Source organism: Oncorhynchus masou, chromosome 1, assembly GCF_036934945.1.
Source record: "Oncorhynchus masou masou isolate Uvic2021 chromosome 1, UVic_Omas_1.1, whole genome shotgun sequence".
Taxonomy (NCBI): domain Eukaryota; kingdom Metazoa; phylum Chordata; class Actinopteri; order Salmoniformes; family Salmonidae; genus Oncorhynchus; species Oncorhynchus masou.
Window position 1 is genome coordinate 8924051 of NC_088212.1, and position 20850 is coordinate 8944900.

General features: G+C 46.8%; 1 protein-coding gene across 1 annotated transcript; it reads left to right on the forward strand.

Moving 5' to 3' along the window:
* Window positions 1-8967: 8967 nt before the first annotated feature.
* Window positions 8968-11933, forward strand: LOC135545885 (uncharacterized). Its single transcript, XM_064973883.1, has 3 exons — window positions 8968-9193; window positions 10545-10908; window positions 11015-11933. The coding sequence occupies exons 2-3, from the start codon at window positions 10759-10761 to the stop codon at window positions 11780-11782; spliced, it is 918 nt and encodes a 305-aa protein (XP_064829955.1). The 5' UTR covers window positions 8968-9193; window positions 10545-10758; the 3' UTR covers window positions 11783-11933.
* Window positions 11934-20850: the final 8917 nt, after the last annotated feature.

Sequence of the window (20850 nt, forward strand, 5' to 3'; positions counted from 1 at the left end):
AGGGTCCAAACACCTCCAGTGACTGAGTCGACGGGTAGCTTAGAGAGGGAGAGAGCAGAGACTAACGGGTCCAAACACCTCCAGTGACTGAGTCGACGGGTAGCTTAGAGAGGGAGAGAGCAGAGACTAAAGGGTCCAAACACCTCCAGTGACTGAGTCGACGGGTAGCTTAGAGAGGGAGAGAGCAGAGACTAACGGGTCCAAACACCTCCAGTGACTGAGTCGACAGGTAGCTTAGAGAGGGAGAGAGCAGAGACTAACAGGTCCAAACACCTCCAGTGACTGAGTTGACGGGTAGCTTAGAGAGAGAGAGAGAGCAGAGACTAAAGGGTCCAAACACCTCCAGTGACTGAGTCGACGGGTAGCTTAGAGAGGGAGAGAGAGCAGAGACTAACGGGTCCAGTCACCTCCAGTGACTGAGTCGACGGGTAGCTCAGAGAGAGAGAGAGTGCAGAGACTAACGGGTCCAAACACCTCCAGTGACTGAGTCGACGGGTAGCTTAGAGAGGGAGAGAGAGCAGAGACTAACGGTCCAAACACCTCCAGTGACTGAGTCGACGGGTAGCTTAGAGAGAGAGAGAGCAGAGACTAACGGGTCCAGTCACCTCCAGTGACTGAGTCGACGGGTAGCTCAGAGAGGGAGAGAGAGCAGAGACTAACGGGTCCAGTCACCTCCAGTGACTGAGTCGACGGGTAGCTCAGAGAGGGAGAGAGAGCAGAGACTAACGGGTCCAGTCACCTCCAGTGACTGAGTCGACGGGTAGCTTAGAGAGGGAGAGAGCAGAGACTAACGGGTCCAAACACCTCCAGTGACTGAGTCGACGGGTAGCTTAGAGAGGGAGAGAGCAGAGACTAACGGGTCCAAACACCTCCAGTGACTGAGTCGACGGGTAGCTCAGAGAGAGAGAGAGAGAGCAGAGACTAACGGGTCCAAACCCCTCCAGTGACTGAGTCGACGGGTAGCTTAGAGAGAGAGAGAGCAGAGACTAACAGGTCCAAACACCTCCAGTGACTGAGTCGACGGGTAGCTTAGAGAGGGAGAGAGCAGAGACTAAAGGGTCCAAACACATCCAGTGACTGAGTCGACTGGTAGCTTAGAGAGAGAGAGAGCAGAGACTAACAGGTCCAAACACCTCCAGTGACTGAGTCGACGGGTAGCTTAGAGAGGGAGAGAGCAGAGACTAAAGGGTCCAAACACCTCCAGTGACTGAGTCGACGGGTAGCTTAGAGAGGAGAGAGCAGAGACTAACGGGTCCAAACACCTCCAGTGACTGAGTCGACGGGTAGCTTAGAGAGGGAGAGAGCAGAGACTAAAGGGTCCAAACACCTCCAGTGACTGAGTCGACGGGTAGCTTAGAGAGGGAGAGAGCAGAGACTAACGGGTCCAAACACCTCCAGTGACTGAGTCGACAGGTAGCTTAGAGAGGGAGAGAGCAGAGACTAACAGGTCCAAACACCTCCAGTGACTGAGTTGACGGGTAGCTTAGAGAGAGAGAGAGCAGAGACTAACGGGTCCAAACACCTCCAGTGACTGAGTCGACGGGTAGCTTAGAGAGGGAGAGAGAGCAGAGACTAACGGGTCCAGTCACCTCCAGTGACTGAGTCGACGGGTAGCTCAGAGAGAGAGAGAGTGCAGAGACTAACGGGTCCAAACACCTCCAGTGACTGAGTCGACGGGTAGCTTAGAGAGGGAGAGAGAGCAGAGACTAACGGTCCAAACACCTCCAGTGACTGAGTCGACGGGTAGCTTAGAGAGAGAGAGAGCAGAGACTAACGGGTCCAGTCACCTCCAGTGACTGAGTCGACGGGTAGCTCAGAGAGGAGAGAGAGCAGAGACTAACGGGTCCAGTCACCTCCAGTGACTGAGTCGACGGGTAGCTCAGAGAGGGAGAGAGAGCAGAGACTAACGGGTCCAGTCACCTCCAGTGACTGAGTCGACGGGTAGCTCAGAGAGAGAGAGAGCAGAGACTAATGGGTCCAAACACCTCCAGTGACTGAGTCGACGGGTAGCTTAGAGAGAGAGAGAGAGCAGAGACTAATGGGTCCAAACACCTCCAGTGACTGAGTCGACGGGTAGCTTAGAGAGGGAGAGAGCAGAGACTAACGGGTCCAAACACCTCCAGTGACTGAGTCGACGGGTAGCTCAGAGAGAGAGAGAGAGAGCAGAGACTAACGGGTCCAAACCCCTCCAGTGACTGAGTCGACGGGTAGCTTAGAGAGAGAGAGAGCAGAGACTAAAGGGTCCAAACACCTCCAGTGACTGAGTCGACGGGTAGCTTAGAGAGAGAGAGAGCAGAGACTAACAGGTCCAAACACCTCCAGTGACTGAGTCGACGGGTAGCTTAGCGAGGGAGAGAGAGCAGAGACTAACGGGTCCAAACACCTCCAGTGACTGAGTCGACGGGTAGCTTAGAGAGGGAGAGAGAGCAGAGACTAACGGGTCCAAACACCTCCAGTGACTGAGTCGACGGGTAGCTTAGAGAGGGAGAGAGCAGAGACTAACGGGTCCAAACACCTCCAGTGACTGAGTCGACGGGTAGCTTAGAGAGGGAGAGAGCAGAGACTAACGGGTCCAAACACCTCCAGTGACTGAGTCGACGGGTAGCTCAGAGAGAGAGAGAGAGAGAGCAGAGACTAACGGGTCCAAACCCCTCCAGTGACTGAGTCGACGGGTAGCTTAGAGAGAGAGAGAGCAGAGACTAACAGGTCCAAACACCTCCAGTGACTGAGTCGACGGGTAGCTTAGAGAGGGAGAGAGCAGAGACTAAAGGGTCCAAACACATCCAGTGACTGAGTCGACTGGTAGCTTAGAGAGAGAGAGCAGAGACTAACAGGTCCAAACACCTCCAGTGACTGAGTCGACGGGTAGCTTAGAGAGGGAGAGAGCAGAGACTAAAGGGTCCAAACACCTCCAGTGACTGAGTCGACGGGTAGCTTAGAGAGGGAGAGAGCAGAGACTAACGGGTCCAAACACCTCCAGTGACTGAGTCGACGGGTAGCTTAGAGAGGGAGAGAGCAGAGACTAAAGGGTCCAAACACCTCCAGTGACTGAGTCGACGGGTAGCTTAGAGAGGGAGAGAGCAGAGACTAACGGGTCCAAACACCTCCAGTGACTGAGTCGACAGGTAGCTTAGAGAGGGAGAGAGCAGAGACTAACAGGTCCAAACACCTCCAGTGACTGAGTTGACGGGTAGCTTAGAGAGAGAGAGAGCAGAGACTAACGGGTCCAAACACCTCCAGTGACTGAGTCGACGGGTAGCTTAGAGAGGGAGAGAGAGCAGAGACTAACGGGTCCAGTCACCTCCAGTGACTGAGTCGACGGGTAGCTCAGAGAGAGAGAGAGTGCAGAGACTAACGGGTCCAAACACCTCCAGTGACTGAGTCGACGGGTAGCTTAGAGAGGGAGAGAGAGCAGAGACTAACGGTCCAAACACCTCCAGTGACTGAGTCGACGGGTAGCTTAGAGAGAGAGAGAGAGCAGAGACTAACGGGTCCAGTCACCTCCAGTGACTGAGTCGACGGGTAGCTCAGAGAGGGAGAGAGAGCAGAGACTAACGGGTCCAGTCACCTCCAGTGACTGAGTCGACGGGTAGCTCAGAGAGGGAGAGAGAGCAGAGACTAACGGGTCCAGTCACCTCCAGTGACTGAGTCGACGGGTAGCTCAGAGAGAGAGAGAGAGCAGAGACTAATGGGTCCAAACACCTCCAGTGACTGAGTCGACGGGTAGCTTAGAGAGAGAGAGAGAGCAGAGACTAATGGGTCCAAACACCTCCAGTGACTGAGTCGACGGGTAGCTTAGAGAGGGAGAGAGCAGAGACTAACGGGTCCAAACACCTCCAGTGACTGAGTCGACGGGTAGCTCAGAGAGAGAGAGAGAGAGCAGAGACTAACGGGTCCAAACCCCTCCAGTGACTGAGTCGACGGGTAGCTTAGAGAGAGAGAGAGCAGAGACTAAAGGGTCCAAACACCTCCAGTGACTGAGTCGACGGGTAGCTTAGAGAGAGAGAGAGCAGAGACTAACAGGTCCAAACACCTCCAGTGACTGAGTCGACGGGTAGCTTAGAGAGGGAGAGAGCAGAGACTAAAGGGTCCAAACACATCCAGTGACTGAGTCGACTGGTAGCTTAGAGAGAGAGAGAGCAGAGACTAACAGGTCCAAACACCTCCAGTGACTGAGTCGACGGGTAGCTTAGAGAGGAGAGAGCAGAGACTAAAGGGTCCAAACACCTCCAGTGACTGAGTCGACGGGTAGCTTAGAGAGGGAGAGAGCAGAGACTAACGGGTCCAAACACCTCCAGTGACTGAGTCGACGGGTAGCTTAGAGAGGGAGAGAGCAGAGACTAAAGGGTCCAAACACCTCCAGTGACTGAGTCGACGGGTAGCTTAGAGAGGGAGAGAGCAGAGACTAACGGGTCCAAACACCTCCAGTGACTGAGTCGACAGGTAGCTTAGAGAGGGAGAGAGCAGAGACTAACAGGTCCAAACACCTCCAGTGACTGAGTCGACGGGTAGCTTAGAGAGAGAGAGAGCAGAGACTAACGGGTCCAAACACCTCCAGTGACTGAGTCGACGGGTAGCTTAGAGAGGGAGAGAGAGCAGAGACTAACGGGTCCAGTCACCTCCAGTGACTGAGTCGACGGGTAGCTCAGAGAGAGAGAGAGCAGAGACTAACGGGTCCAAACACCTCCAGTGACTGAGTCGACGGGTAGCTTAGAGAGGGAGAGAGAGCAGAGACTAACGGTCCAAACACCTCCAGTGACTGAGTCGACGGGTAGCTTAGAGAGAGAGAGAGAGCAGAGACTAACGGGTCCAGTCACCTCCAGTGACTGAGTCGACGGGTAGCTCAGAGAGGGAGAGAGAGCAGAGACTAACGGGTCCAGTCACCTCCAGTGACTGAGTCGACGGGTAGCTCAGAGAGGGAGAGAGAGCAGAGACTAACGGGTCCAGTCACCTCCAGTGACTGAGTCGACGGGTAGCTCAGAGAGAGAGAGAGAGCAGAGACTAATGGGTCCAAACACCTCCAGTGACTGAGTCGACGGGTAGCTTAGAGAGAGGGAGAGAGAGCAGAGACTAACGGGTCCAAACACCTCCAGTGACTGAGTCGACGGGTAGCTTAGAGAGAGAGAGAGAGCAGAGACTAACGGGTCCAAACACCTCCAGTGACTGAGTCGACGGGTAGCTTAGAGAGGGAGAGAGAGCAGAGACTAACGGGTCCAGTCACCTTGCTTCTTGCTTTGAGAGATGAAGTGGATTTCCATCATTCCCAACCTGATCCAAGTCTATCACAGCCATCCTCAACAAGTGGACTTCGGTCGGGATCTGGACCCAAAACGCGGTCAATATGGACCGTGGGTCCCGACACACAAAACAAAATAATCTCACTTCCCTCAGTCTCAGTCACTCAGGCATCATTGAGTTACTCAGGCACAATATGGGCACCTAATAACTGAACATTGTTACGACCACAGTAGGGACAGCAGGTGGGTTGATATGCAACCAGAGTTCACTGATGAAGGGTAGAAATGCTCCTACATTGTCTCTCCTGTCAAAGTTAATGAGACGTGTGGATGCCACAGCAATCACCGAACACCATCATTTCACTAGTACCGCCAAGGAACATGTTCTGCCACCAGAGTGATAATTGGAATGGCCCAGTGTGTGTGTGTGTGTGTGTGTGCGCGCGCACACGTGTCAATCTGACAGAAAGGGCTCATTTTAGAGTTTAATCCTCCTGCTCATGATTTAGAAGACATTAACGCTGTAATCATTCACCACCACATATACAAGAGTGGAGAATCTGTTCAACTTTGAAAACAACGGCATGTTAAAATAGGATTTTTGTTCCATGGTAGAGTGTAGCTCGGAAACTCACGATAGAGTCATTGCTTCTCTTACTGCTGTGTTTGACACTGGTCCAACATTTCTGTTCAACTCACAAAACAAAGGTGAAACATCAGTGAGACAGAAGGACAGGGGTACGTACACAAGTGAGCGATAGAGCCAAGTTCCACCAAACATTTAGCTCCTAGTCCATTTCATCTTGCCAAGGCTCTGAGTAGGTGTTGTAAAAACCCACTATACCCTCCTGGCAATTTTTCATCCAAAACCAATTTAGCTCATGTTTCTTTCTCCACTTCTTACAAACATGAAAGAGTACCTGTGTGTGTGATGTGCCAGGGGAGAGGCCAGGGTGTTAATTAAGTCCCTATCTGAAACTTTTGTTAATTTGAATAGTTTTACAAGGCTGCTGCGGTCGGGTGCTAATACAGCACAGTGACAGTGGCAGGTGTAATTTCACGGATTAGGCCTGGTAGTGGCAGCTCCTCTCAGGCCCCGCCGGCTCTCCCACCGACGCTTTGAAGATAACTTTTTCCCATTATCCTAACAATGGCGCTTGGAATGCAACTTAATTCACGCAGTGAACATGAGGACATCGGCACTCTCACTGGAGGGGAGATTTGAAGAGGGGAAGAAGAAGGGGTAGAAAAAAAGGGCAAAGTTTTCCTTCTCATAACGAAAAATTCATAAAGTGTAGAAACATTCATAAAGTATAGAAACATTCATAAAGTATAGAAACATTCATAAAGTATAGAAACATTCATAAAGTATAGAAACTGGTATACCGTTTTTCCCCGATGGTAAAGCGCTGACACACACCTCTGTGTGCAGATGTGTTTTATCTGCATGCCTGCCACCCACACGGCCACCGCTCGCTCTCCTCCTCTCGCCTGCCTTCGCCGCGCCGCTGACAAGCCCGTCAGACTCCTGGAAATGGGTTGGCTTTGAAGTAGAGTTGGAGCCCGTGGAACTGTCTAGTGTGTGATTAGCGTGGAAGTAGAGAGCGGTAAAGGGAGAGAGCGAGTGTCTCCCCTTGGAGTTGCTTGGACTGGCCAGGCAGAGCAAGCTGAGAATGCTGAGAGGAACGTCACAGTCTTGTCCAGACAGGCAGAACACAAGACGTGGACAGGGGTCCTACGGCTGCCTCAGCTTGGAGTGTGATGCGTACAAATGGGTTGAGCCACACAGAATCAATAGGAAGGGTTGAGTACCCTTCAAGACAAGCTTTTCCCTTGATGAAGGAGCATGGCAAACAGCAACAGAATTTCATCAGACATCACTCATAATATAGTACTTGATTCCACATCTCCCTCAAGTACTGTATCATGGATCCCTCCTTCAAGTTACAGTAGATTGTATAATTTCCATCCCATTACAGAATATAGTTCATTTGTCTGCGATGAAGTTATTTTCCTTGTCATTTTTTGTGCATTTTTGTATGAAATATAAATAATTAGTAGGATTGAGATGTTTAATAATATATTTTTTTATGTTGAGCAGACCCTCTCTCTCCCATCCTGCCGTTGAAACCCCCCATTCACGCAATCATCACCTCCAGTCTCGAGTACTGCAACTCGCTACTCTCCAGTATCAATGCAATCTCCCTCCAAAAGCTCCAAATGGTTCACAAATCTGAAGCCATTGTTCATCTGTCCCCTGTCCTCTATGAACTCCACAGGCTCCCTGTGTCCCAACGTATTAACTACAAGATCTTCCTTCTGACGTACAAAACCCTTTACCACCTTGCCACCCACTTTACTTCTACGACCTTCTTCTTCCCTAACAAACCCACACACTCTTTCCGTTCCACCACAGAAGGCTGCCTTCCTGTTCACATTCCAAGCTCCAGAGCTTCGGTGACCGAGGCCTTCTACAGGGTTGCCCCAAGGCTCTGAAATCGCCTCCCTCCGGCCATCCGTGACTGAGTCCATCACCATATTTCAGTCCCTCCTAAAGCCCCACCTCTTCACCATGGTATACCCCTAAGCCCCCCCCCCCACACACACCCTCTATTTGCTCTCTATTTTGCTCGCTCGCTCGCTCGCTCTCTCTCACACACACTCATGCACACACACAAACACACCTCCTCGCTCACTCAAACACATACACATTACACTATTTTCCTTCGATTAAGCCCCTTCCCCCCCTATTTAAGCCATTCCCTATCATTTAAGACTTTACACCTTATATTTGTTTCATATTTTTGTTTCTTCCTGCTGTTCGTCTGGTCTTGTCTTGTTATGATCTCTGTTGTTTTTTGTTTAGTTTTTACAACAGTAAAGCGTCTTTGGGTCATTGAGAAACATAAGTCCCACGAGTTATTATCACAATTTTTGATTGCTTGTCCAACCTACCAATGGCATGTCTACCATGTCTTTCAGGAAGTAACTTCACCTGCCTTGCTTGGCTAACCATGTTAGTTGCCCAATTTCCTGTCATTCCCTAAACTAGCAGACTTCCCGGTCCAATGGGACTAAAGGGATGTTTTAATCTACTTCCCCAGAGTAAAATGAACTTGTGGATACTATATTTAAATGTATGCATCTGCCTCCAGTATGAAGGAACTTGTCTTAGCGCAATGACTGGAAGTCTATGATATCTACTAGCTTGCTAGCAGTTACCATAGACTTCCAGTCATTGTGCTAAGGCTAGTTAGTAATTGTGCTGACGCTATTTAGCAACTTCCTTCAAACCGTATCCAGATACATAACAATGGTATCCATTAGTTCATGTGACTCTGGGGAAGTAGATAAAGGGCATTGTTGCCAAAATCCCGAAGTATCCCTTTAATGAGAGATGCTGTGTTTGACTCCCACTTAGAAAAAAACACATGAAATTTTTACAAATATCTCCAGTTGCATTTTCCATCTAGTACAGGCTAAGCAAACAGGCTTAACTTATTCAGGTGTGCCAGATCAAAGGCAGAACAGGGCAGGTTTATTAAATAAGAATGACTGTTTGTCCGGAAAAGAGCGCCGAGCAGAGGGGAGGAGAGAGAGACAAGGAGGTGCCAATTAGGGCCCATGCTGTCACATCGTCATTGGGATTGAGCGAGAGGAGAGAGAGAGAGGAGGCATGGAGAGAGGGGTCTGTATAAGAGGAAGTTGAGTACAAGGGAGAGCTGTGGCTGAGAGCTGCAGAATCCTTTTCTGCAGGGTTCCCCAACTGGGGGCCCGAGGGCCGAATTTGGCCCGCAGGTGGTTTTATTTGGTCCCCAAAGTTTTCTGAGCAAAGAGACAGCAGGGGTTCAAACTGTTTAACCCAGTTCCTATATTTGAATATAAAAATGGAAAAGCCATGCTACATTCTATCTCTGGGACCCTCAGGATGACAAATCATATAAAGATTACTGAATGTAAGTACATTATTTACCTTCAGCGGTGAACGTATCAAACCAGTTGCCATATGTTAAGAGTTTTGTTGTTATGTACAATGGCATGCATTTTTTTCACTGTAATAGCTACTGTACATTGGACAGTGCAGTTAGATTAACAAGAATTTAACCCTTCTGTTGTGTTCCGGTCGAATTGGACCGATTGACAAGTTCTCTCTCTCACTGAAAAATGTTGACATCAGGACTGCGATGACTCACCACGGACTGACAGGACTGAGATGACTCACCACAGACTGACAGGACTGAGATGACTCACCACGGACTGACAGGACTGCGATGACTCACCACGGACTGACAGGACTGAGATGACTCACCACAGACTGACAGGACTGCGATGACTCACCACGGACTGACAGGACTGCGATGACTCACCACAGACTGACAGGACTGCGATGACTCACCACGGACTGACAGGACTGCGATGACTCACCACGGACTGACAGGACTGCGATGACTCACCACGGACTGACAGGACTGAGATGACTCACCACGGACTGACAGGACTGCGATGACTCACCACGGACTGACAGGACTGCGATGACTCACCACGGACTGACAGGACTGAGATGACTCACCACGGACTGACAGGACTGCGATGACTCACCACGGACTGACAGGACTGCGATGACTCACCACGGACTGACAGGACTGCGATGACTCACCACGGACTGACAGGACTGAGATGACTCACCACGGACTGACAGGACTGCGATGACTCACCACGGACTGACAGGACTGCGATGACTCACCACGGACTGACAGGACTGAGATGACTCACCACGGACTGACAGGACTGCGATGACTCACCACGGACTGACAGGACTGCGATGACTCACCACGGACTGACAGGACTGCGATGACTCACCACGGACTGACAGGACTGAGATGACTCACCACGGACTGACAGGACTGAGATGACTCACCACGGACTGACAGGACTGAGATGACTCACCACGGACTGACAGGACTGCGATGACTCACCACGGACTGACAGGACTGCGATGACTCACCACGGACTGACAGGACTGAGATGACTCACCACGGACTGACAGGACTGCGATGACTCACCACGGACTGACAGGACTGCGATTACTCACCACGGACTGACAGAATCCGTTTGATCCCATTAACCGTCCTGCTGTGTTCCGGTTCTCTCTCTCTCTCTCTGAAAAATGTTGTTAATTTAATCTGATTGTCATTACTACATGATTCCATATGTGTTATTTCATAGTTTTGATGTATTCACTATTATTCTTCAATGTAGGTGTGTCCAAACGTTTGACTGGTACTGTACATGCTCCTGTGTCTGCAGAGCCCTCACCAGCCCAAGCAGTACAGCTCTGGGGTCCGTACCCCCTGCCCCCTGCATCTCATGTTTCCTGGTCTTCCACATTGGAGTTGTTATCTGCCTCAACAGGTTTACTCAGCGGTACCTGTTGGATCAAGATGAGACACGTATCTCTACCAGTAAACCTGTGAATAATCCTCCACTTTATATCAGCAAGACACTTCTCTATGGGAGGCTTATGCAGGGAGGGCCAACATCCTCTCAGAAAAGAACCTGGTCCCAAACCCCCTGGCAACCCCGTTGCCGTGAGCCCATGCAGATGGTATTTCTTCACAATCTTCACAGACTCTGCATACATACCACCTGGACTTCCGGCGCCGACAGAGATGTCAGCCTCGCTTCGCGTTCCTAGGAAACTATGCAGTATTTAGTTTTTTTTATCTGTTATTTCTTACATTGGTACCCCAGGTAATCTTAGGTTTTATTACATACAGTCGGGAGGCACTACTGGTTATAAGAGCAACTCACCATCATTACGACCAGGAATACGACTGTCCCGAAGCGGATCCTGTGTTTTGACCACCACCCAGGACAATGGATCCGATCCCAGCCGGCTTCTGGTCAATGTCAACTCCCGAAGCGGATCCTGTGTTTTGCCCACCACCCAGGACAATGGATCCGATCCCAGCCGGCTTCTGGTCAATGTCAACTCCCGAAGTGGATCCTGTGTTTTGCCCACCACCCAGGACAATGGATCCGATCCCAGCCGGCTTCTGGTCAACGTCAACTCCCGAAGCGGATCCTGTGTTTTGCCCACCACCCAGGACAATGGATCCGATCCCAGCTGGCTTCTGGTCAACGTCAACTCCCGAAGCGGATCCTGTGTTTTGCCCACCACCCAGGACAATGGATCCGATCCCAGCTGGCTTCTGGTCAACGTCAACTCCCGAAGCGGATCCTGTGTTTTGCCCACCACCCAGGACAATGGATCCGATCCCAGCCGGCTTCTGGTCAACGTCAACTCCCGAAGCGGATCCTGTGTTTTGCCCACCACCCAGGACAATGGATCCGATCCCAGCTGGCTTCTGGTCAACGTCAACTCCCGAAGCGGATCCTGTGTTTTGCCCACCACCCAGGACAATGGATCCGATCCCAGCCGGCTTCTGGTCAACGTCAACTCCCGAAGCGGATCCTGTGTTTTGCCCACCACTCAGGACAATGGATCGGATTCCAGCTGGCCAACCAAAACAATGTCACCGTAAAAGGGGCAGCTACATTGAAGAATCTCAAATAAAAAATATGTTTTGATTTGTTTAACACTTCTTTCAATTTTATGGTTACTACATGATTCCATGTGTTATTTTATAGTTGTGATGTCTTCAATAATATTCTGCAATGTAGAAAATAGTAACAATAAATAAATAAAAAACATACATGAGTACGTGTGTCCAACCTTTTCTGGTACTGTATATACAGTGAATTCTGAAAATATTCAGACCCATTGACTTTTTCAACATTTTGTTACATTACAGCCTTCTTCTAAATTGGATTACATAGTTTTTTCCCCTCATCAATCTACACACAATACCCCATAATGACTTCACAATAACCCATAATGACATCACAATATCCCATAATGACTTCACAATAACCCATAATGACATCACAATACCCCATAATGATGAATCAAAATCACGTTTTTAGAATTTTTTGGAAATGTACTAAGAATAAAAACCTGAAATCTCACATTTACATAAGTTCAGACCCTTTACTCAGTACTTTGCTGTAGCACCTTTGGCGGTGATTACAACCTTGAGTCTTCTTGGGTATGACGCTACAAGCTTGGCACACCTGTATTTGGGGACTTCATCCAATTTAGATCCTCTCAAGCTCTGTCAGGATGGATTGGGAGCATAGCTGCACAGCTATTTTCAGGTGTCTTCAGAGATGCTCCATCGGGTTCTAGTCCGCAAGGACATTCAGAGACTTGTCCCGAAGCCACTCTTGGAATATTCTTGGGATGTGTGCTTCGGTTCATTGTCCTGTTGGAAGGTGGACCTTCGCCCCAGTCTGAGGTCTTCAGCTCTCTGGAGCAGGTTTTCATCAATAATCCCTCTGAACTTTGCTCTGTTCTTCTTTCCCTTGATCCTGACTAGTTTCCCAATCCCTGCTGATGAAAAACATCCCCACAACATGATGTTGCCACCACCATGCTTCAGGGCTGGTGCCAGGTTTCCTCCAGACGTGACTCTTTGCATTCAGGCCAAAGAGTTCAATCTTGGTTTCATCAGACCAGAGAATCTTGTTTCTCATTAACTGAGAGTCCTTAGGTGCTTTTTGGAAAACACCAAGGGGGCTATCATGTCCCTTTTACTGAAGAGTGGCTTCTGTCTGGCCACTCTACCATAAAAGCCTGATTGCTGGAGTGCTGCAGAGATGGTTGTCCATCTGGAAGGTTCTCCCATCTCCACATAGAAACTCTGGAGCTCTTTCAGAGTGACAATCGGGTTCTTGGTCACCTCCCTGACCAAGGCCCTTTTTCCCCGATTGCTCAGTTTGGCCGAGCAGCCAGCTCTAGGAACAGTCTTGGTGGCTCCAAACTTCTTCCATTTAAGAATGATGGAGGCCAATGTGTTCTTGGGGACCTTCAACGCTGTAGACATGTTTTGGTACCCCTCCCCAAATCTGTGCCTCGGCACAAGCCTGTCTCAGAGCTCTAAGGACATTTCCTTCATTTACAATCAATTGAATGTTTTCACTACTTCTTTTTATTTCACCATTATTTAACCAGGTAAGCAAGTTGAGAACAAGTTCTCATTTACAACTGCGACCTGGCCAAGATAAAGCAAAGCAGTGTGACACAGACAACAGCACAGTTACACATGGAATAAACAAACATACAGTCAATAATACAATAGAAAAAGACTATGTGCAGTGTGTTCAAATGAGGTAAAGCAATAAATAGGCCATAGTGGTGAAATAATTACAATTGAGCAATTAAACACTGGAGTGATAGATGTGCAGAAGATGAATGTGCAAATAGAGATACTGGGGTGCACAGGAGCAAAATAAATAAATAACATTATGGGGATGAGGTAGTTGGATGGACTATTTACAGATGGGGTATGTACAGGTGCATTGACGAGCTGCTCTGACAGCTGGTGCTTAAAGTTAGTGAGGGAGATATGAGTCTCCAGCTTCATTGATTTTTCCAGTACGTTCCAGTCATTTGGTAGCAGAGAACTGTAAGGAGAGGTGGACGAAGGAGGATTTGGCTTTGGGTGTGACCAGTGAAATATACCTGCTGGAGCGCATGCTACAGGTGGGTGCGCCTATGGTGACCAGTGTGCTGAGATAAGGCGGGGCTTTACCTAGCAGAGACCTGTAGATGACCTGGAGACAGTGGGTTTGGTGACGAGTATGAAGCGATGGCCAGCCAACGAGAGCGTACAGGTCGCAGTGGTGGGTAGTATATGGGGCTTTGGTGACAAAACAGATGGCACTGTGATAGACTACATCCAATTTGCTGAGTAGAGTGTTGGAGGCTATTTTGTAAAAGACATCGCCAAACTCAAAGGTTTGGTAGGATAGTCAGTTTTACGAAGTCATGTTTGGCAGCATGAGTGAAGGATGCTTTGTTGCAAAATAGGAAGCCGATTCTAGATTTAATTTTTGATTGGAGATGCTTAATGTGAGTATGGAAGGAGAGTTTACAGTCTATCCAGACACCTAGGTATTTGTAGTTGTCCACATATTCTAAGTCAGAACCGTCCCGAGTAGTGATGCTGGACGAGCGGGCAGGTGTGGGCAGCGATCGGTTGAAGAGCATGCATTTAGTTTTACTTGCATTTAAGAGCAGTTGGAGGCCACGGAAGGAGATTTGTATGGCATTGAAGCTCGTCTGGAGGTTAGATAACACAGCGTCCAAAGAAGGGCCAGATGTATACAGAATGGTGTCGTCTGCATAGAGGTGGATCAGAGAATCACCAGCAGCAAGAGAGACATCTTTGATGTATACAGAGAAGAGAGTCGGCCCGAGAATTGAACCCTGTGGCACCCCCATGAAGACTGCCAGAGATCCAGACAACAGGTCCTTTGTTTTGACACACTGAACTCTGTCTGAGAAGTAGTTGGTGAACCAGGCGAGACAGTCATTTGAGAAAGCAAGGCTGTTTGAGTCTGCCGATAAGAATGTGGTGATTGACAGAGTTGAAAGCCTTGGCCAGATCAATGAACACGGCTGCACAGTAATGATTCTTATCGATGGCGGTTAAGATATCGTTTATGACCTTGAGAGTGGCTGATGTGCACCCATGACCAGCTCTGAAACCAGATTGCATAGCGGAGAAGGTACAGTGGGATTCGAAATGGTCATGATCTGTTTGTTAACTTGGCTTTCGAAGACCTTAGAAAGGCATGGATGGATAGATATAGGTCTGTAGCAGTTTAGGTCTAGAGTGTCTCGCCCTTTGAAGAGGGGGGATGACCACTGCAGCTTACCAATCATTGGGGATCTCAGACAATACGAAAGAGAGGTTGAATATGCTAGTAATAGGGGTTGCATCAATTTTGGCAGATAATTTTAGAAAGAGAGGGTCCAGATTGTCTAGCCTGGCTGATTTGTAGGGGTCCAGATTTTGCAGCTCTTTGTTTCAAGTTGTACAAACATCTCAAGGCCTTTCCTTATCATGTCCAATCAACTGAGTTTACCACAGTTGGACTCCAATCAAGTTGTAGAAACATCTCAAGGATGATCAATGGAAACAGGATCCACCTGGGCTCAATTTCGAGTCTCATAGCAAAGGGTCTGAATACTTACGTATTATGCACTACACAGTAAAATATGGTACTTCTGTTTTTATTTGTAATACATTTGCTAAAATGTCCAAAAATTAGTTTTTCCTTTTCATTATGGGGTATTTTGTGTAGATTGATGAGGAAACAATGTACAGTTCCCGCTCAGCCCCGTCAAAACTGTTCGCTGCTCTGGCCCCCCAATGGTGGAACAAACTCCCTCACGATGCCAGGACAGCGGGGTCAATCACCACCTTCCGGAGACACCTGAAACCCCACCTCTTCAAGGAATACCTAGGATAGGATAAAGTAATCCTTCTCACCCCCCCCCTTAAATGATTTAGATGCACTATTGTAAAGTGGCTGTTCCACTGGATGTCAGAAGGTGAATTCACCAATTTGTAAGTCGCTCTGGATAAGAGCGTCTGCTAAATGACTTAAATGTAATGTAATGTAATGTCAAGGTGTCTGAAAACTTTATGAATTTGTTTGTTGATACGTTTCTAATTTTTGTTCATTACAAAAAAAAAAATTTGGGGGGGGGTACATGAATGACTGTAAAACACTCGGAAATCAGCTCTAAGTGATTTTATTTTTGGAAATCTATTCCCAAGTATTCCCATACATAACAGAGAGACACATGTGACTGTATACAAATGTATGCAACAATGTACGTGTGTGTAGAATGTGTGTGCTCGTACTTGTGTGTCTGTGCCTTTGCGTGTGCCTGTTCACAGACCCGCTGTTCCATAAGGTGTATTTTAAACTTGCATCAGTTTCCTGATGTGGAATAGAGTTCCATGTAGTCATGGCTCTTATTTTTTTATTTTATTTTACCTTTATTTAACTAGGCAAGTCAGTTAAGAGCAAACTCTTATTTTGAATGACGTCCTAGGAACTGTGGGTTAACTGATATTTACCGTGTCAGCTCGGGGATTTGATTTTGCAGTCCAACACTCTAACCACTAGGCTACCTGCCGCCCCATCGAAATGTAGTTTGATACTTAGCCTATGTAGTACTGTGCGCCTCCCATAGTATGTACTGGACTTGGGGATCTTGTAGGAACCTCTGGTGGCATGTCTTGTGGGGTACGCATGGGTGTCCGAGCTGTGTGGTAGAAGTTTAAACAGACAACTTGGTACATTCAGCCTGGCAACACTTCTTACAAAAACAAGTGGTGATGAAGTCTCAGCCTCCAGTATTTATGCTGCAGTAGTTTGTGTGTCGGGGGGCTAGGGTCAGTTTTTTATATCTGGATTACTTCTGTCCTATTCGGTGTCCTGTGTGAATTTAAGTGTGCTCTCTCTAATTCTCTCTTTCTCTCTTTCTTTCTCTCTCTCGGAGGACCTGAGCCCTAGGACAATGCCTCAGGACTACCTGACATGATGACTCCTTGCTGTCCCCAGTCCACCTGGCCGTGCTGCTGCTCCAGTTTAAACTGTTCTGCCTTATTATTATTTGACCATGCTGGTCATTTATGAACATTTGAACATCTTGACCATGTTCTGTTATAATCTCCACCCGGCACAGCCAGAAGACGACTGGCTACCCCACATAGCCTGGTTCCTCTCTAGGTTTCTTCCTAGGTTTTGGCCTTTCTAGGGAGTTTTTCCTAGCCACCGTGCTTCTACACCTGCATTGCTTGCTGATTGGGGTTTTAGGCTGGTTTTCTGTACAGCACTTTGAGATATCAGCTGATGTACGAAGGGCTATATAAAAAATAAAATTTGATTTGATTTGAATTGTCATATTTCTTAGTCGCTCTTTATGGCCCCTGGCCACACAACTGAACTGTAGTCCAGTTAACTCAAAACTAGGACCTGTAGAACCTGCCTGGTTGATAGTGTTGTTAAGAAGGTAGTGCAGCGCTTTATTATGGACAGGCTTTTCCCCATCTTAGCTACTGTTGTATCAACATGTTTTGACCATGACAGTTTACAATCCAGGGTTACTCCAAGTCACATCAACTTGTTCAATTTCCACATTATTCATTACAAGATTTAGTTGAGGTTTAGGGTTAAATACAATGCTTTCAGTTTTAGAAATATTTAGTGCTACCTTATTCATTGCCACCCATTCTGAAACTAACAGCTCTTTGTTATGTGTTGCAGTCATTTCAGATGCTGTGGTAGCTGATGTGTACAGTGTTGAGTCATCTGCGTACATAGCCACACTGGCTTTACTCAAAGCCAGTGGCATGTTGTTAGTAAAGATTGAAACAAGTAAGAGGCCTAGACAGCTGCCCTGCGGAATTCCTGATTCTACCTAGTTTATGCCGGAGAGGCTTCCATTAAAAAACACCCTCTGTGTTCTGTTAGACAGTATAGCAGGGGTTGTAATGCCACAAAACATGCGTTTTTCCAGCAAAGCAAATCAAATCAAACTTTACTTGCCACATGCGCCAAATACAACAAGTGTAGACCTTACCGTGAAATGCTTACTTACCAAGCCCTTAACCAACAGTGCAGTTCAAGAAGATTTAAGAAAATATTTACTTAATAAACTAAAGTACATTTTTTTATAAAAAGTAACACAATAACAGAACAATAATGAGGCTATATACAGGAGGTAGCAGTACTGAGTCCGTGTGTGGGGGTACATGTTAGAGGTCATTTGTAAATGTAGGTAGGGGTGAAGTTACTATGCATAGATAATAAACAGTGAGTAACAGCAGTGTACAAAACAAATAGGGGGGGGGATCTACGGGGGCCTTTTGATTAATTGTTCAGCAGTCTTACGGCTTGGGGGAAAAGCTGTTCAGGAGCCTTCTGGTCCTAGACTTGGCCCTCCGGTACCGTTTGCCATGCGGTACCAGAGAAAACAGTCTATGACTTGGGTGACTGGAATCTCTGAGAATTTTATGGGCCTTCCTCTGACACCTCCTATTATACAGGTCCTGGATTGCAGGAAGCTTGGCCCCAGTGATGTACTGGGCTGTATGCATTACCCTCTGTAGCGTCTTACAGTCAGATGCCGAGCAGTTGCTTTACCAGGCAGTGATGCAACCGGTCAGGGTGCTCTCAATGGTGCAGCTGTAGAACTTTTTGAGAATCTGGGGACCAATGCCAAATATTTTCAGTCTCTGAAAGGGAAACGGTTTTGTTGTGCCCTCTGTCTTGGTGTGTTTGGACCATGATAGATCGTTGGTGATGTGGACATGGAACTTGAAACTCTTGATCCACTCTGCTACAGCCCTGTTGATGTTAAAACCCTCTTCGTGCTAGGGGGCGGTATTTTTACGTCCGGATGAAAAGCATGCCCAAAGTAAACTGCCTGCTACTCAGGCCCAGAAGCTAGGATATGCATATAATTATAATAAAGATCTGGATAGAAAACTCTAAAGTTTCTACAACTGTTAAAATTATGTCTGTGACTATAACATAACTTATTTGTCAGGCGAAACCCTGAGGACAAACCATCCATGAGGTTTTTTTTTTAGGTCACTGTGTTTTCAATTGATTTTCTATGTGAATCTAGATTTCTGAGGCATCTGGTTGCAGTTCCTATAGCTTCCACTAGATGTCAACAGTCTTTAGAAATTGAGAAATTAAGAAGTAGTCCTTTCCTTTCTGGGTGAATAGCCAAGTGGACTGTTTTGTTTGGGGCGCGTGACCTGGACATCACTCCACTTTCATTTTATCCGCTATTGAACACAGTTTATCCCATCTTAAATTTGATCAATTATTTACGTTATAAAAGACTTAAAGTTGCATTAGGAAAGTTGTTTGAAATGTTTGGACAAAGTTTACAGGTAATTTATTAGATAATCTGTAGTCATGTTGGGCTAGTTGGAACCGGTGTTTTTCTGAATCAAACGCACCAAAAGAAATTACATTTTGGAGAAATAACGACGGAAGTTATCGAACAAAAGGACCATTTGGGATGTTTAGGGGACATTTTGGAGTGCCAACAGAAGAGGATCTTCAAAGGTAAGGCATGAATTATATCGTTATTTCTGAGTTTTGTGTCGCGCCTGGCGGGTTGAAATATGATTGTCATGTGTTTGTTTGATGGGATGCTGTCCTCAGATAATCCCTTTCGTCGTTAAGCCTTTTAAAAATCTGACATGGTGGCTGGATTAACAAGAAGTTAAGCTTTCATTTGGTGTATTGCACTTGTGATTGTATGAAAGTAAAATATTTTTAATAATTTGTTTTGAATTTGACGCTCTGCAATTTCACCAGAATTTGTCGAGTCGTTCCGCTAGCGGAACCCCTAGCCGTAACAGGTTTTAATAATGGGGGCCTGTTCGGCCTGCCTTTTCCTGTAGTCCACGTTGAGGGGGAGGTGGTTGTCCAGGCACTACACTGCCAGTTCTCTGATATCCTCCCTATAGGCTGGATCATCTTTGTCGGTGATCAGACCTAGCACTGTTGTGTCGTCGTCACACCCACACAATCTTTTTATTGTAAATTTCTCTTAGCCAGTCATCAATCACTTGTGTAAGTGCTGTGCTTGTTGAACGTCCTTCCAAATAAGTGTTCTGAAAGTCTGTTGTCAGTGCCTTGTCATTGTTGATAGACAACAACGTAAAAATTCACCTCTTCCACACTCACTTCACGGAATTCAAAAGTGCAATGCTTGTCTTTTATCATTTTTTTTAGATATACTTGGATGTGTGGTTTCAATGTTTGTTTGGTGGCATGTCATGCCTAAGTTTGCAAATCTTGCCAATGAAAAAGTCATTAAATGAGTTGGTAATTTCAGTCTGTTTTGTGATGAATGAGCTGATTCAATGAATAATGGAGCTGAGTTAGCCTTTCCCCCCAAAGTTTCATTGAAGGTGCTACAAAGCATTTTGTATCATTCTTTATATAATTTATTTTATTTGTTTCATAGTACAGTTTCTTCTTCTTTTATTTACTGGCAGGATTTCCCAATTTTCAGTATGTTTACCAATCAGTTGGGCTGCCAGACTTATTTGCCATACCTTTTGCCTCATCCCTCTCAACCATATCATTTTTCAATTCTTCATCAATCCAAGTGGATTTAAATGTTGTTACAGTCATTTTCTTAACGAGTACATGCTTATTAGTAACTGGAAAAAGCAATTTCAGAAATGTGTCAAGTGCAGCGTCTGGTTGCTCCTCATTACACACCACAGACCAGCAAATATTATTTAATTCTTCAACATTGGAATCATTACAAAACGTATTGCATGACCTCTTATCCACTATATTAGGCCCAGCCTTTGGAACTTTGGTTTTCATAGATATGGATACTATATTGTGATCACTACATCCTATGGATTTGGATCCTGCTTTAAAGCACATTTCTGCAGCATTAGTAAAGATGTGATCAATACATAATGATGATTTCATTCCTGTGCTGTTTGTTACTATCCTGGAAGGTTGACCAATAACCTGAATCAGGTTGCACTGGTTACAGGTTTAATTTTTTTCTTGAGTGTGCAGCTTGATGAAAGGAAGTCAATATTGAAATTACCCTGGAATTAAACCTCTCTGTTGACATCACATACATTATCAAGCATTTCACACATATTATCCAGATACTGACTGTTAGCGGTCTATAGCA